Raw genomic sequence first — 15,571 nt, forward strand, 5'->3', positions numbered from 1 at the left:
CGTGAGGACTGAAATCCTACCCTCCTCCAAAAGTTACATAGTGCAGTTTCTTCAGTGCTGAGCCCAGAGGAGCAACGACAGAGTCCCCGTTCTCCCTTTTACAGCTCAGTGGAGCATCACACTGATTGTGAAGCTGGAATTTGAAGGTAGAAATACTACCTAGCGTTGCTTTAATTTTGACATGACCTGTGCAGGTCACAGCAGGAATGACTGGCATACAGATGTTCCACATCTGCAGAGTGCTACAGTTCATAAACACCATGGGGAAGACCTTCAAAGCTAAATGAAATTCAAGTGTGTTTTACAAACGAGGCTCTGGTTTTAAAAGAGATTCAGTAAATGGCATAGATTCAGGCCAAAGGTAAAAAATAAAAATAAAAACAGAATAAAGGAGTCTATAGCTTCACAACTGCAGCTAAGCGTCTAATTGGTCAGTTATGTCCAGAGCAGCACTGGATTCTGAACGTCATCAGTCATTAAACTCCAGCTTGTGACACAAAAAAGTCACAAGATGTTTTCCTCAGTGACATACATTCAACAAAACAGCTCCAGTCTGCCCTCTGCTGGATCACCCTCGCGCTTAAAGCCAGAAACATGCTCTCAACAGCTGGCCCATGCTTCTTTAACACCCACCCACTGTACAACTGCACCTGCGTTCTCAGGACAGAAGAGGGCGATAGAGGACACATCCGAATGTCTGGCCTTAAATAAACACAACATAAAGTGCTTTTTTCCCTCACAACTTTAACCACGTTGTGTTTCCCACACTGACCTCAACTGGCCGTTTGTATCTGCACGTGGAACTCAGTGGAACACCTTGGAATACTTTATTTGGTTCAGACCGAGCTTGTCGCCCTTCGGTATTCACCGTCAAAAAAGTCTGTGTGCAGTGTTCCTCAGACCACACACTGACAACTGAACAGGACCGAGCCCTAAACAGGCACACGGCCTCGACACAATGGGCTCAAAGGCAGGGGTCAGTATCTAACCACAGCGTCCAGCAGCGGACGTCTGAGCGGAGTTAGAGCTGGAATGTTTTCTAACAATTCCTGCAGCTGAATCGGGAACTGATTCACAGTGGTTCTCTCTCTTCGTGAGCCCGTGTCCTGTCTCTGACATTCGCTTTCAGTGCAGATTCTAAACTCCAGGGCCTTGTCTCACAAAGCAGGACCTTTAAACTGGATAAAGTTTTAATCCTAAACCTGGATTAACTTTCTAACAATGCTTCACTGCTTTGTTTCCAGGACAAACATCATACAACACAGATATATATAATAATAGTCATCACATGAGCACCATGGCCCTGAAGTGGGATGAATCTGATTCGCTGGAAAACTCAAGTCTGAGTAAAGTCCGGTCATTGACTCTGTGTTGTTTTGTGAAACCAGTCCCAGAACTTCAGACTCACTCTTTGAACCCAGTCTGATGAAGTAGATGAAGGAGATGAGAAAGTTCGTATGAGCCGTGTTCAAAACTGTGCCCTGGTCACACTTCCTGACACAAGTTCATTCTGTTTACGAGTCGATGTCCAGCAGTGAGCCAACGGCAATGATGTTACTATTTGCACAAGAAATAAAGTTTAGAACACGTACAAATCTAAATTGTTTCCCTGAAAACCTGGAACAGTCGGTGTACACGAACCGGCCGACGTCGAGGAGAGTCCTGGGCTTTAAATTAATCACACTGAAAAACAACAACAGTGCACAGACGGAGCTCCCTTTCAGCGCAAACCTTTTAGAATCGTTGCCTTGAAACGTACAAATGTTTGAAGTGTATTCATGTTTTGATTTTACTTTTATGTTCCAGGCAAATGATTATTTGGCTGAAATGTTATGATATGCATCCATAACTATGTGGTCTTTAATGCTGCACTTATTTAAATTCTTTTTAAACAGAGACATTCACATCTTTGAAAGTTTACAAAGTAAAAGGTTCGTGTGAAGAGAATTACTGAAGTGCACTTCTGTGGGGAGCAGTGGCAGTGTTAGTAATGATTTTGAACACGACCTTATATAGGCTCAGGTCATGTAACCATCTAAACTACGTAAACATGATGAGAGGTTGAGTGGGAGTCATGAGTCCAAACGCCTCGGTGCATTGTGGGTATCCTGTGACCTCTAGGGAACACTGTATGCCGTCATTTGTGACATCACTAAATATAAACAATTACAGGACCCTAATGGGAAGTGAGCAGGGCATGGTTCTGGACACAGTCTTGGATTGTGAATCAGTAAAATGAAGAGTCAAATAATCAATTTGAATCAGTGAAATTGAATCAAACACCACAGTAGAATTTACAGCCTACTGCAGCCAGACTGAGCAGCTCAGAGAGAAACCGGCTCAACAGAACAGAGCCAGACCGCCTGGCTTCATTCACCAGACACACAATACAGACTGGAATGGTTGGAAACCTCACACTTTATACACACACACACACACGTCACAGACACACAGACACACACACACGTCACAGACGTGTGAAGCTGCGTCTCAGAAGGATGTTTAAGATGTTTAAGAGTTAGAAATCCTTCATTTTCTTCTTGTTTTGATAAGTTCTTCACATAAATTAAGAATAAATATCTACAATGACCATATATCTATATTTGTATAAATATATTGAAATATATATTCAATTCTGACATAAACTATATATTTCATATATATTTATATCATCTGTCCATTCTTCAAATATTTTCAAGAGAAAGAGTCACAGTTTTCAAAGTAAACACTGTAAAAAAAATAAAATAAATAAAAAAATAAACCCCTGTCCGTTCGGCTGCAGTCTCCTTTTCCTTCATCCGTCACATCGTACAGCGCCCATCATCCGTTTCTATTATTTCATTCCAGATGTTGGAACATTGCTAAGTGGCTCTGATGGAGCCAGGAGAGCATTTGGTAGGTGTCAGTTTTGATGATGAATTGGCTCTGCACTCAGCCCAAAGGTACTGGATCTCCACAGTCCAATGCTGGGACCCTACACTGAGCAGCACGGTTAGCCACATCTGGGGACAATGATGCTGGATTTCCACTGCACCCTCACCACTCAACTCTACTCTCTGATTGGTCCCTGGCTGGCTTTCCACTCCCAAAGCTCCCCCAGAAAATATATCCGGTGTCGTCTCAAATCCAGTCTCTAAGGGGAACATTGGGCTTTGGAAACAGATCAGTAGAGTTTGTTCCTTCTTTGTTGCAGCGTCCAGATCTCGCTGGATTCTTTCGTCGGCCACCGATCCAAGGAGCGTTTGAACCTCTTCAAAAGACCACGGCGTCATTTTACGAGCTGCCATCGTGAGTCGATATGAGAGTAGAGTTGAGTAGGGACCATGCATTGGAAAAGCACAAAAAGACTACAGGAGTCAATATAGCCACCAAAACGCCATTCTACCTGGCCCTAAGGGTTCTGTTATATCAAACAACATTCATTGGTTTATTTAAGGATTAAAGGCTCTTTAACACTGGACCAGTGCTGGTTCACTCTTTAAATTCCTATTTCAAAAGGTTCTTCTGTCAAAAACCAAAAGATAAAGCAGTGTAAATGATTGACATTAACTGTGAAATGAACTGAGTTCACCTGACAATACCAGAGCTCACCATGTCTCCGCGCATCCATTCAAATATCCAATTGCTGTAATTGGGGGTAAAACCTGCCAGAGGTTTTGCTGTAGTTTACATTACTGGTCTTCTGTCGTGGAGTCGGCTTTGAGTGTGAACTAGGGCTTGGAGTGTCGGAGGCTAACGCTGATCCTGGTCCTCTCCAACCTCTCTGTCGGCAGCTTGGGCTCACACAGCTCAAGCTGGACCCTGTGACTTCTGCCTCAAAGTTTCTCTCTCTCACACACACACACACACTTGTGGTTCTACATTGCACAATGCGCCCTGGTGGCCTGGAGTGGAAGTGCAGCTTCAGTGGTAGCGACTCTTGTCGTTCGAGTCTGAAACAAAGTCTTGTAAATTCACGCCCCTCTGGAGACTCAGCAAAGAGTCCTTCATCTGAACAAATACACACACACACACACACACACACACACACATTTATATAAAACAATCAAAGATGATGTCAGTGTACACTGCTATAAAGAAGTTACTGATGTGTAAGACTATTGTTCTATGTTACAGTTTATGTCTCTCTCTCTGGCTCTCTGTGTGTGTGTGTGTGCGTATGTGTGTGTTTGTGTGTATCCACCTGGTCCAGCAGCAGCACTGATGACTTGATGATTTCTCTCCATTTCTGAAGCTCGGCTTCATGGAAGCGCTGTTGAGACTCCAGGAGCTGAGTCCATTCCAGCTGTGTTTGGGGTAATTTACTGCTCACACACACACACACAAACACACATTGTTTTCTTTTTTTCTGTTTGTCCCTGGTTTGAAAACATCAGCTGCTCTTCACCTCTGAGGTTCACGCCCAGGGACAGATCCTAGGGCCATTTTTGTGTAATGCTCTGCCCACAGAAAGGGGTCCGAACCTCCACCCGGGAAAAGCAGTCCATGACAGATGACAGCTGTCTGTCTGCAAGATCCTTAACGCTACGTTTGACTGTAACACACCCAGCCAGAGGTGGTAATGTGGAGCCCTGAGCACTGACCAACAGAGGCTTACACAATTTAAACACAGACGACTATAATCTGAGCTCCTAGATCTACACAAAACAACCGCTGGTGATGGACCTGGTAAAATGGACAGTGTGTGAGAGTGTGTATGACGCTTTGTCCTGTTATTAGTGAGTTTGTTTGTTTGTGTGTTTGTGTCTTTACCTCTTGTCTAAACTCAGGCCTTGCCACGTCATCAGACTCTGAGCAGAATATTCCAGCATCCAGAGCTTATAAAACAGCATCAAGTTCAGAAAAACCAGCATCACCAGACTGGAGACACACACACACACACACACACACACACACACACACAAAGGTCACAAAGAGACCAGAAAATACATCAGAGATAAAGAAAAGCAATGAAATCCCTGTGAAGGAGAACTGCAGCCGGAGACAGAGCTCCAAGGCGGTGAGTGTAAAGACAGAGCAGCTGTTTTATCTTAGACCCTTCTGTCTCATTTATGAAAGAGTGGACCGTACCTTATGCAGATCCTGAGGCGTCCAGGAGCCAAAGAGAAACAAACACAAAAATACATTAACACAAAGACAACAACATCATTTCTCAGTCAAAGCAGATTCTGGAAAACGTTCAGCAACGGCTTCAGAAGCAGCACTCACTTTAAAACACACACAGAGTCTATTTCACTCACAAACACCATCTCTGGAAAAGTGTGCTGTGTTAATGCAGCTTTATTTAACGTCAAACTTTAAAGAACAGGTTTCCAAACTTGTGTTTAAAACGGAAGGTACTCATTTAGAATCTGACGCCTGCGACTCGCTCCAAAAAAAGTGGAGACGGAGGTGAAAAATCATCGAAGAGTTTATGGAATACTCCAATTCCTCTGTAAACAGGAGAATATCAAAGTGATAGAATGAATGTCCAAAAACACCAGGTGACCTTCTAGCCCTCAGACGGCTCTGCAAGAAAATCTTGTCTCTTAACACAGTCCACAACTGCAGGAACACAACCTGATCAGAGCTCTGAAACACCGCAGAGGTCTCTGTGAACCACTGTCCCGACTCTTTAGTAGCGAGCTAGGGTTAGAGCTAAGATTCTGAGTGTGTTTATATTTAAAAAACACAGCGGAGTGGTTCAGAGACAACATTTATATTTGTTCTTCGTACTTTAGTCTGTTACATAAAGTTCCAAGGAAATGTTTTATTTCATTTTACTAAATATCCCAGTGTTTCTGGAAATGGGATTTGAACTAATCTGGAAAATCAGACGTCAGTCTCATAAACAGAAACATCTGGACTAACACACACACACACTGTGACTGTATTCTTGCTTTTAGCAGCTGTCTATTTCAAACAACCCTTCACTATAGGAACTGGAGAAGAGCATTTGTCATTGTGTAACTATGGATCAAAGGGCTGGTGAAATTAAATATCTGAGATAACACAGGGTCAGAGAAAGTGTGTGTGAAAGGGAGGTGTACGTACACACAGCTGATGATGAGCAGCAGTCTGGAGAGGCTGCAGAAAGGCCCTGCAGGAGTGTGTTCAGGGGTCTGTCGTGTTTGGGTGGAGCCTGTGAGGGGGGGACATTAATTGTGTAAATGTTATACTTTTTAAAGTGAGGTACACGTCTTTTTTTTTTTTAAAGTTTAATTCAGAACGTCTCTCTGTGGCAGCAGAGATTAACACTTTACAAAATACATTTCTGCAGCAACTGCTTTACCATAGACACAGGAGTAGGACTCCCTGCCAAGTTCATTCATTCATTCATTCATTCACCCAGTCACTCATTCACACACACACACACACACAGTACACTGTGACTACAGACCTGCCACGTGTTTGATCCTGTGGATGACCTCCTCGTCTGTGGGTGTGGTCACAGTGCTGAGTGTTTCCTCCAAGTGTGGAGAGCGCAGGTGTGGGAGGGGCCTCTTTCTCCGCCTCAAAGTGGCGCTCTTCAGAGCTTTAGCTTTGGGAGACGGTCTGTGGCTCTCCAGCAGCACGTCCTCTGCCTTGGTCAGCTCCAGCTCTGTGGGGGACCAGGGGGCTATTAACACCAGTCTGACACCTAGGGAGTGTGGGTGAGAAAGGACGGGGTAAAATCCTCTTACCCAGGCTCCGGAAATTCTCCTCCAGCCCGCTCCAAAAGTTCTTCTCGATGAAGCCCTTCACCAGCCCCCAAGGCTGCTTCCTGTAGCGCAGCTCTGTGGAAACCCTGAGCAAGGACAACACACTGGTCTTAAAGCTGCCCCCAGGTCACTCCTTACAGGCACAGTTCTGAATTTTCAGCCTTAAAGCCTTTACTACATAGATATTTAGCACTGGACCAAAAAATAAAAAAATAAAATAAATAAAATGTAACACATTATACACTGAACCATCACTGAATAAGGAAACCTGCCTTGTCTCCTGTCCCCCGTCTCAGCTCCACTGTCCCCTCACTGTCCCCTCTCTCATCTCCACTGTCCCCTCTCTCAGCTCCACTGTCCCCTCACTGTCCTCTCTCTCAGCTCCACTGTCCCCTCACTGTCCCCTCTCTCAGCTCCACTGTCCCCTCTCTCAGCTCCACTGTCCCCTCACTGTCCTCTCTCTCAGCTCCACTGTCCCCTCACTGTCCCCTCTCTCAGCTCCACTGTCCCCTCACTGTCCCCTCTCTCAGCTCCACTGTCCCCTCACTGTCCCCTCTCTCAGCTCCACTGTCCCCTCACTCAGCTCCACTGTCCCCTCACTGTCCTCTCTCTCAGCTCCACTGTCCCCTCTCTCAGCTCCACTGTCCCCTCACTGTCCCCTCTCTCAGCTCCACTGTCCCCTCACTGTCCTCTCTCTCAGCTCCACTGTCCCCTCACTGTCCCCTCACTCAGCTCCACTGTCCCCTCACTGTCCTCTCTCTCAGCTCCACTGTCCCCTCACTGTCCTCTCTCTCAGCTCCACTGTCCCCTCCCTGTCCCCTCACTCAGCTCCACTGTCCCCTCACTGTCCTCTCTCTCAGCTCCACTGTCCCCTCACTCAGCTCCACTGTCCCCTCACTGTCCCCTCTCTCAGCTCCACTGTCCCCTCACTGTCCCCTCTCTCAGCTCCACTGTCCCCTCACTCAGCTCCACTGTCCCCTCACTGTCCTCTCTCTCAGCTCCACTGTCCCCTCTCTCAGCTCCACTGTCCCCTCACTGTCCCCTCTCTCAGCTCCACTGTCCCCTCACTGTCCTCTCTCTCATCTCCACTGTCCCCTCACTGTCCCCTCTCTCAGCTCCACTGTCCCCTCTCTGTCCCCTCACTCAGCTCCACTGTCCCCTCTCTCATCTCCACTGTCCCCTCTCTCAGCTCTATTGTCCCCTCTCTCAGCTCCACTGTCCCCTCACTGTCCCCACTCTCATCTAAACTGTCCCCTCACTGTCCGCTCTCTCAGCTCCACTGTCCCCTCACTGTCCCCTCTCTCATCTCCACTGTCCCCTCACTGTCTGCTCTCTCAGCTCCACTGTCCCCTCACTGTTCCCACTCTCATCTCCACTGTCCCCTCACTGTTCCCACTCTCATCTCCACTGTCCCCTCACTGTCCACTCTCTCAGCTCCACTGTCCCCTCTCTCAGCTCCACTGTCCCCTCACTGTCCCCTCTCTCAGCTCCACTGTCCCCTCACTCAGCTCCACTGTCCCCTCACTGTCCCCTCTCTCAGCTCCACTGTCCCCTCACTGTCCCCTCTCTCATCTCCACTGTCCCCTCACTGTCCACTCTCTCAGCTCCACTGTCCCCTCTCTCAGCTCCACTGTCCCCTCACTGTCCCCTCTCTCAGCTCCACTGTCCCCTCACTCAGCTCCACTGTCCCCTCACTGTCCCCTCTCTCAGCTCCACTGTCCCCTCTCTGTCCCCACTCTCATCTCCACTGTCCGTTCTTTCAGCTCCACTGTCCCCTCACTGTCCCCTCTCTCATCTCAACTGTCCCCTCACTGTCTGCTCTCTCAGCTCCACTGTCCCCTCACTGTCTGCTCTCTCAGCTCCACTGTCCCCTCACTGTCCCCTCTCTCATCTCCACTGTCCCCTCACTGTCCACTCTCTCAGCTCCACTGTCCCCTCACTGTCCCCTCTCTCAGCTCCACTGTCCCCTCACTCTCTGCTCTCTCAGCTCCACTGTCCCCTCACTGTTCCCTCTCTCAGCTCCACTGTCCCCTCACTGTCCCCTCTCTCAGCTCCACTGTCCCCTCACTGTCCCCTCTCTCAGCTCCACTGTCCCCTCACTGTCCCCTCTCTCAGCTCTAGTGTGGTGTTAGTGGAGGGTTAGTGGGGTGTTACACACCTGAGGCGACACTTGTTCTTGGCCACACGGGTGAGTGTGTACCGGTTGAGGGTGTAGAAATAGTCATGATACGGAACATCATGTGTGACCACCTCCGCATCGATGATGTAACACTCACTCTCCTGACTGGCCTTGTACAGAGTCTGAGAGAGAGAGAGAGAGAGAGAGAGAGAGAGAGGTAAATGATCAGAGGCAGAAATTAATAAAGATATTTATATAAAGAAATTACACCACATTCTACAAAAGTTAGTATCGACTTCATGGGCTTTCCACCTTTAGCCAAACCATAAATACAGAGAAGTGGGCTTTGGACCCGAAGCTTCCTGTTTCGTTTGTGTGTGTGTGTGTGTTAAATGCAGTATAAATGAGAGTCAGTGTAGTGGTGTGTCTCACCTGTGTCTCGCTGACTGTGGCTGTTTTTGGTGCTAAGGGGTTCGAGAGGGAGATGGTGTACATTATCTCTCGCTTCTTATTTCCCTCCTCTTCTTTCTTCCAGGGGTGGAACACAATATCTATGTGTGTGTGTGTGTGTGTGTGTGTGTAAACAAAGAGAGAATAAAAACACTGTGTGACTGAGGCAAAGAACTGAACAGAACAATCCTGTGGTGTCCTTTTGTTAAATGTGAGTGAGATACAAGTCAATTCCATGAGGTCCTTTATGACGTGAAAATGACCAGTTATAGGTTACAGTGTGTGTGTGTGTGTGTGTACCTACCTGTAAACCTCCTCTGTTCCATGAAGTCGCTCATGAACTGTGACTCAGTGAAGAGGAATGAGTACATTTTATCCACACTGAACTTATACACCTCGTTAATGTACTGACGGCCGCTCAGATCATCATGAAATGCCTGGACTTCAGCTTCTGAGACAACACACACACACACACACACACACACACACACACACACACATACATAAAGGGCAAAGGGAGGTTTTTAAAAACCTCTGAGGAAAATTCCAGCTTCAAAATCACTGTGATGCTCCACTGAGCTGTAACAGGGAGAATAGAGCTACTCCAGGTTCAGCACTGCAGAAACTGCACTATGTACATTTTGGAGGAGGGTAAGAAACCACCCACACTCCCTCTCACCCTCTTGAGAGAAAACATACCAAATCTCACCTAGTGGTTCCCAAAGTTTGGGTAATGCAGAGCTATTGCCGCAGGTGTAGGTGTGTGTGTGTGTGTGTGTTTGTGTGTGTGTGCGCCTACCCTCGTCGTGTGTGTCGGAGGAGTCGCTGAGCTCCGTGGGGATGTCCTCATTATCGTTAAAGTCCAGCGATGGTGAGGGCACTGGGCCCAGCGGACCCCCCTCGCAGTCCCTCTCCTCGGCCAGTAGGGGCAGCTGCAGCAGCTCACTGTCAGCAAGGCAGTCCGTGTACTCCTCAGGAGCAATGTCAAACTGAAACCACCAAATGGCGCCATTTAGCACACAGCAGGAGCGCTGCAGTCCTTCCCTCGTAAAATTAATTCCTCTCACCACATATGGATTCTTTAATTTTACATCATGCCCAAACTGCTCTGAACACCCAGAATAAACCGGGGATGACGGATTATACACTCCACAGAGTGGGTCTCCCTCACCGCGGCCGCCAAAGGCACCACACCCTCAGTGTGTGTGTGTGTGTGTTTGTATGTGTGTGTGTACTCACAGACAGTGGCATGTCGGTGCTGCTGGGGGGCGTAGTAGAGTTGATGGTGGAGTGTGTGATGGATCTTTTGTGGGAGGGGGGGCTACTGTCCGGCTTGTTTTCTCCGCTGCTCTTCGACGAGTTATCGTTACTGACCTCATTCTCCTCAGCCGGGATCTCCTCACAGTACCTGACACACACACACACACACACATACATATATATAAAACCTTTAGCGCATGTGCAGCTGCTCCAGAGCATTCCATTTCATTGCCTTCATTCTGTGGAATGTTAACACCAGGGCGGCTCCACTGAGCACCTGAGTATACAGTAGGTACTGAATTCACTAGTTACAGGGCGTCTATAAACCTTTGTGAACCCGGTGTATACGGCTGTGTGTGTGTGTGTGTGTGTTTACCCCATGGTGTTGAAGTCGTCGTCAGGGGGCACGTAATCCTCGTCGTCACTGGTCAGCCCCAGCTCATTACCGTAACACTGATGGACAAAGTGCCACAACTCCTTTGGGCACAGCGGCTGGACACAGGGACAACAACAAAAACAAAGAGGGGAGAGGTTTATTAATGGAGCCTTTAATAAGCGCTGAAAATTAATAAAACTAAATACTGCTTAATTAAAATGAAGGATTCTACACATCTTTTTCCCAGATATTATCAGCTCCACTCTCTTTATTTGAAAAAACCCCTGCTTCCAAACTGAGGTGTGTATATATTTAATATAAATTATCAATAATTATAATATCATTAAAAAATATGAAAGGACAACGGCTCAGGCCTCACCTTCTCCAGCAGAGCGTTCTGCCAGAGCCGGAACATCATCATATACGTCCTGTCTCTCGCCCCGAAAGAGGTGAAGAAGTGCTGAAGGGGATGGAGAGAGAGATTTTAAATAAAAGCCTGTTAATCCCTCGCTCCCCCCTTAAAAAGCTGAAGGTTCAGAGCGGTCATTTTTCCCAAACCAAAAGAATCCTTATGTTTCACTGAGACGTCTCTCAGGTAAAGTCAGTGTTCTGTGCACTGTCTGAGTCAGAAACAGTATAAAATGAGCCGCTCTGATTCTGACGTCAAGTGCAGAGACTTTAGAATGGCCCCGCCCCCTCGTCTGAGTCTGTCCAATCACAGCGCTGGACCCGCGTTTATGTGAGAGCGCAAAGACGAGGTTAAACTCAGCAAAACAGACACAACGAGCGCGGAGAAATAAGAGCACTGAGTAAAAACGGAGAAGAAAGAGAACAGAGTGAAAACGGCTAAAAACCAGAGCTTCTGCTCCTCGCTCCTCACTGCTGTGCACTCGGGGTCGGGGTGAACAGCGAGCGGCTCATTATCATTTTTATTAATTTTTTCTTGACTATTTCTATCTGTCAGTTTGACAGTAAACTCAAACACAGTGTAAACAGCAGCAGTCACTTTTAAATTGTTTGAATAATGAAAGGGAAAATGGAGATGAAATACACTCAATGGCAGCCCTTACCTTCTCTGTGTCTGTGGACACCTGGATGGCATTGGGGATGAGCCGTGCTGTCTTCTCCTTCGTCATGAAGCAGATGTCCTTCAGACGCACTGTCAGCTACACACACACACACACACACACACAGAACCCTTGAATACTGAAGAATAATCTCTGAAGCAGTGACAGTAATGACAGGGCGGTAGGAGCTCGTACCAGCGTCTCCCAGCGGAAGATGTTGCTGTAGAAACAGATCCAGTTCTCCGAGAGGTAGAGTCGGCCCTGCAGCAGGATGTCTCTCTGCAGAGCGCATGAGTAGTCTATAGGGGGAGCCAAAGACCTCATCAGCTGTTTACCATTAGGGTTGTAGTCAAACACACACAATTGTATTAAGTCACTGATGAATACACAGTGGTGATCACAGTAACGCCAGCCCACTCACATTTCAGTGATAAAAAGTACACCACAGATTTACATCAGTCTCAAATAACTGCACTTACGAGTGGGGTTTTGTGGTGGGTCAGAGGTGGGGGTTGGGTTTTGTGGTGGGTCAGAGGTGGGGGTTGGGTTTTGTGGTGGGTCAGGGGTGGGGGTGGGGTTTTGTGGTGGGTCAGGGGTGGGAGTGGGGTTTTGTGGTGGGTCAGGGGTGGGGGTGGGGTTTTGTGGTGGGTCAGGGGTGGGGGTGGAGTTTTGTGGTGGGTCAGGGGTGGGGATCGGGTTTTGTGGTGGGTCAGGTGTGGGGGTGGGGTTTTGTGGTGGGTCAGGGGTGGGGGTGGGGTTTTGTGGTGGGTCAGGGGTGGGGGTGGAGTTTTGTGGTGGGTCAGGTGTGGGGGTGGGGTTTTGTGGTGGGTCAGGGGTGGGGGTGGAGTTTTGTGGTGGGTCAGGTGTGGGGGTGGGGTTTTGTGGTGGGTCAGGGGTGGGGGTGAGGTTTTGTGGTGGGTCAGAGGTGGGGGTTGGGTTTTGTGGTGGGTCAGGTGTGGGGGTGGGGTTTTGTGGTGGGTCAGGGGTGGGGGTGGGGTTTTGTGGTGGGTCAGGGGTGGGGGTGGGGTTTTGTGGTGGGTCAGGGGTGGTGGGGTTTTGTGGTGGGTCAGGGGTCGAGGTGGGGTTTTGTGGTGGGTCAGGGGTGGGGGTGGGGTTTTGTGGCGGGTCAGGGGTGGGGGTGGGGCTTTGTGGCGGGTCAGGGGTGGGGGTGGGGTTTTGTGGTGGGTCAGGTGTGGGGGTTGGGCTTTGTGGTGGGTCAGGGGTGGGGGTGGGGTTTTGTGGTGGGTCAGGGGTGGGGGTGGGGTTTTGTGGTGGGTCAGTGGTGGGGGTTGGGGTTTTGTGGTGGGGGTGGGGTTTTGTGGCGGGTCAGGGGTGGGGGTGGGGCTTTGTGGCGGGTCAGGGGTGGGGGTGGGGCTTTGTGGCGGGTCAGGTGTGGGGGTTGGGCTTTGTGGTGGGTCAGGGGTGGGGGTGGGGTTTTGTGGCGGGTCAGGGTTGGGGTTTTGTGGTGGGTCAGGGGTGGGGGTTGGAGTTTTGTGGTGGGTCAGGGGTGGGGGTTGGGGTTTTGTGGTGGGTCAGGGGTGGGGGTGGGGTTTTGTGGTGGGTCAGGGGTAGGGATCGGGTTTTGTGGTGGGTCAGGGGTGGGGGTGGGGTTTTGTGGTGGGTCAGAGGTGGGGGTTGGGTTTTGTGGTGGGTCAGGTGTGGGGGTGGGGTTTTGTGGTGGGTCAGGGGTGGGGGTGGGGTTTTGTGGTGGGTCAGGGGTGGGGGTGGGGTTTTGTGGTGGGGGTTGGGCTTTGTGGTGGGTCAGGTGTGGGGGTGGGGTTTTGTGGTGGGTCAGGGGAGGGGGTTGGGCTTTGTGGTGGGTCAGGGGTGGGGGTGGGGTTTTGTGGTGGGGGTTGGGCTTTGTGGTGGGTCAGGTGTGGGGGTGGGGTTTTGTGGTGGGTCAGGGGAGGGGGTTGGGCTTTGTGGTGGGTCAGGGGTGGGGGTTGGGCTTTGTGGTGGGTCAGGGGTGGGGTTTTGTGGTGGGTCAGGGGTGAGGGTGGGGTTTTGTGGTGGGTCAGGGGTTGGGGTTTTGTGGTGGATCAGGGGTGGGGGTTGGGTTTTGTGGTGTGTATTTTTTATTGTGGTGAATGTAAACCCACTGTGTTCTGTTTGTGTGAATGGTGTGAAGATGTTGACCTTCGTGTTCAGGGCAGTGATGTTGTTTGTTTTTCTCAGGAGCAGCACAGGCACTAATCCGGCGAAGAGCAAGGCGGCTACAGGAGGCGGGACACGAGTGAACACACGAGAGTCAGACGCAGCTACGCGTGTTCCAGCGCGTCTTTAAAACCACAGCTGTTTAAAATAATGTAGTTTACACGTCTCTCCCCAGCTGTGACACGTCTGCAACTTCTCACACCACACGCACAGACACACACACCTGCCTGCGTCCCAATAAATCAGAGACACACACCGCTCTGAGATTAGAGCTGTGTCCCTGAGGAACTCACCCACGATGAGGCGCTCCGTGTCCGGCAGCTGCTTAAAGAGCTTCCTGAAGTCTTCATTCCTCTGTTTGTAGGTGGGACTCAGAACCTGAAAAACAGAGAGACAAGTGGTAAACACACACACACACACACAGATGGTACAGTTCATGATGTATCATAATGAACTGTAATCTTTTGAACTCTACAGCAGTGACACTGTGTTTACTTTGCTACTTAAATTCACTACACTCTGTAAAAAAGGGTAAATTCTGTCTCATTTTTTTGTAATGATTAATTAGTATTAAAAATAACACGTTAAATTCCTGCGTGTGTTGAGGTGCATTAACAACACAATGGGAAACATCAGATATAACATTTCTGTGACATCATAACTCCTCCTCCACCAGAGAGACCACCTCACAACAACAGCTTCACCAACTCACAGCTGGCATCTCCTCTTCCTCCCCCTCCTCCTCCTCCTCTGTCCAACTCTCCATGGAGCCTGAGGACCAGGGGTCTCCCCAAGCTGAGGCCTGCAGCAACCACGTGGACAGGGCCTCTTCCAGCTCCAGAAGAGCCACCCAGTCCCTCTCCGGACCCTCCGTCAGAGACTCCATCACCCACCAGCAGGAGGCGACAGGGTGTAGACAAAGCTACAGTAAGTTCCAGTGTCCACAAACCTCTCGACTGGTCCAAGCCCTCAGTCCTCAGACTAATCAGGACCCTCTTTAGTCCTGACCAAAACCAGAGGGTTTCCCTCTTACCGAACCCCAGCGGTCCACAACACCCCACTCAGCCCTCCTCGCCCCACACACCGCTCCTGATCTCCCAGGTCTAGCGATGGATCTTCACTCTGAAGGAGCCAGCGGTCTCCTGCACAGACGAGCGCCACATGATTGCAGTGTTTGTCACACGCAGCACACGCTGGCCACTGCCCTGTAGTAACCCCAGCGAACAGATCCGTTATTATTCTGGAGTCTGTTCCAGTTTGTTTTGCTGCTCGCTGTGCCCTGCAGCACCAAGACTCTTTCCACACTCCACTGGGAGCTCTGTCTGCTCTCCTTTCTAATCAGGTCTGGCTTCCAGGTCTGTGTCTTTTTCTGTCGTCCTCTCTGAGGTTCGACCTCCCTGCACCTGTCTCTGCCCTCTTCACCACTCCTCCTCTCGCCTCCTGAGTTCTCTGAACATGGCTCAGT

The 15,571-nt window shown here is 49.3% G+C and overlaps 1 protein-coding gene across 2 annotated transcripts in view; it reads right to left on the reverse strand.

The window, feature by feature from the left end:
- Positions 1-3,751: 3,751 nt before the first annotated feature.
- gramd1bb (GRAM domain containing 1Bb) overlaps positions 3,752-15,571 on the reverse strand; it is a 34,994-nt gene continuing 23,174 nt past the window's right edge. Inside the window, exons 4-20 of one of the 2 annotated variants that reach the window (XM_066684970.1) lie at positions 14,400-14,484; positions 12,148-12,251; positions 11,956-12,051; positions 11,265-11,345; positions 10,886-11,001; positions 10,489-10,657; positions 10,049-10,238; positions 9,554-9,700; positions 9,232-9,350; positions 8,839-8,981; positions 6,663-6,766; positions 6,380-6,580; positions 6,034-6,121; positions 5,071-5,082; positions 4,753-4,860; positions 4,184-4,304; positions 3,752-3,990 (exon numbers count right to left, since the gene is read on the reverse strand). In XM_066684970.1, coding sequence (XP_066541067.1) covers positions 3,904-3,990; positions 4,184-4,304; positions 4,753-4,860; positions 5,071-5,082; positions 6,034-6,121; positions 6,380-6,580; positions 6,663-6,766; positions 8,839-8,981; positions 9,232-9,350; positions 9,554-9,700; positions 10,049-10,238; positions 10,489-10,657; positions 10,886-11,001; positions 11,265-11,345; positions 11,956-12,051; positions 12,148-12,251; positions 14,400-14,484 — 1,971 coding nt within the window. In that variant the 3' untranslated portion in view covers positions 3,752-3,903. The remainder of the gene's footprint in view (positions 3,991-4,183; positions 4,305-4,752; positions 4,861-5,070; positions 5,083-6,033; positions 6,122-6,379; positions 6,581-6,662; positions 6,767-8,838; positions 8,982-9,231; positions 9,351-9,553; positions 9,701-10,048; positions 10,239-10,488; positions 10,658-10,885; positions 11,002-11,264; positions 11,346-11,955; positions 12,052-12,147; positions 12,252-14,399; positions 14,485-15,571) is intronic. The other variant, XM_066684969.1, reaches the window with a different exon arrangement.

The sequence above is a fragment of the Hoplias malabaricus genome, chromosome 11 (genome assembly GCF_029633855.1).
Source record: "Hoplias malabaricus isolate fHopMal1 chromosome 11, fHopMal1.hap1, whole genome shotgun sequence".
Lineage (NCBI taxonomy): Eukaryota > Metazoa > Chordata > Actinopteri > Characiformes > Erythrinidae > Hoplias > Hoplias malabaricus.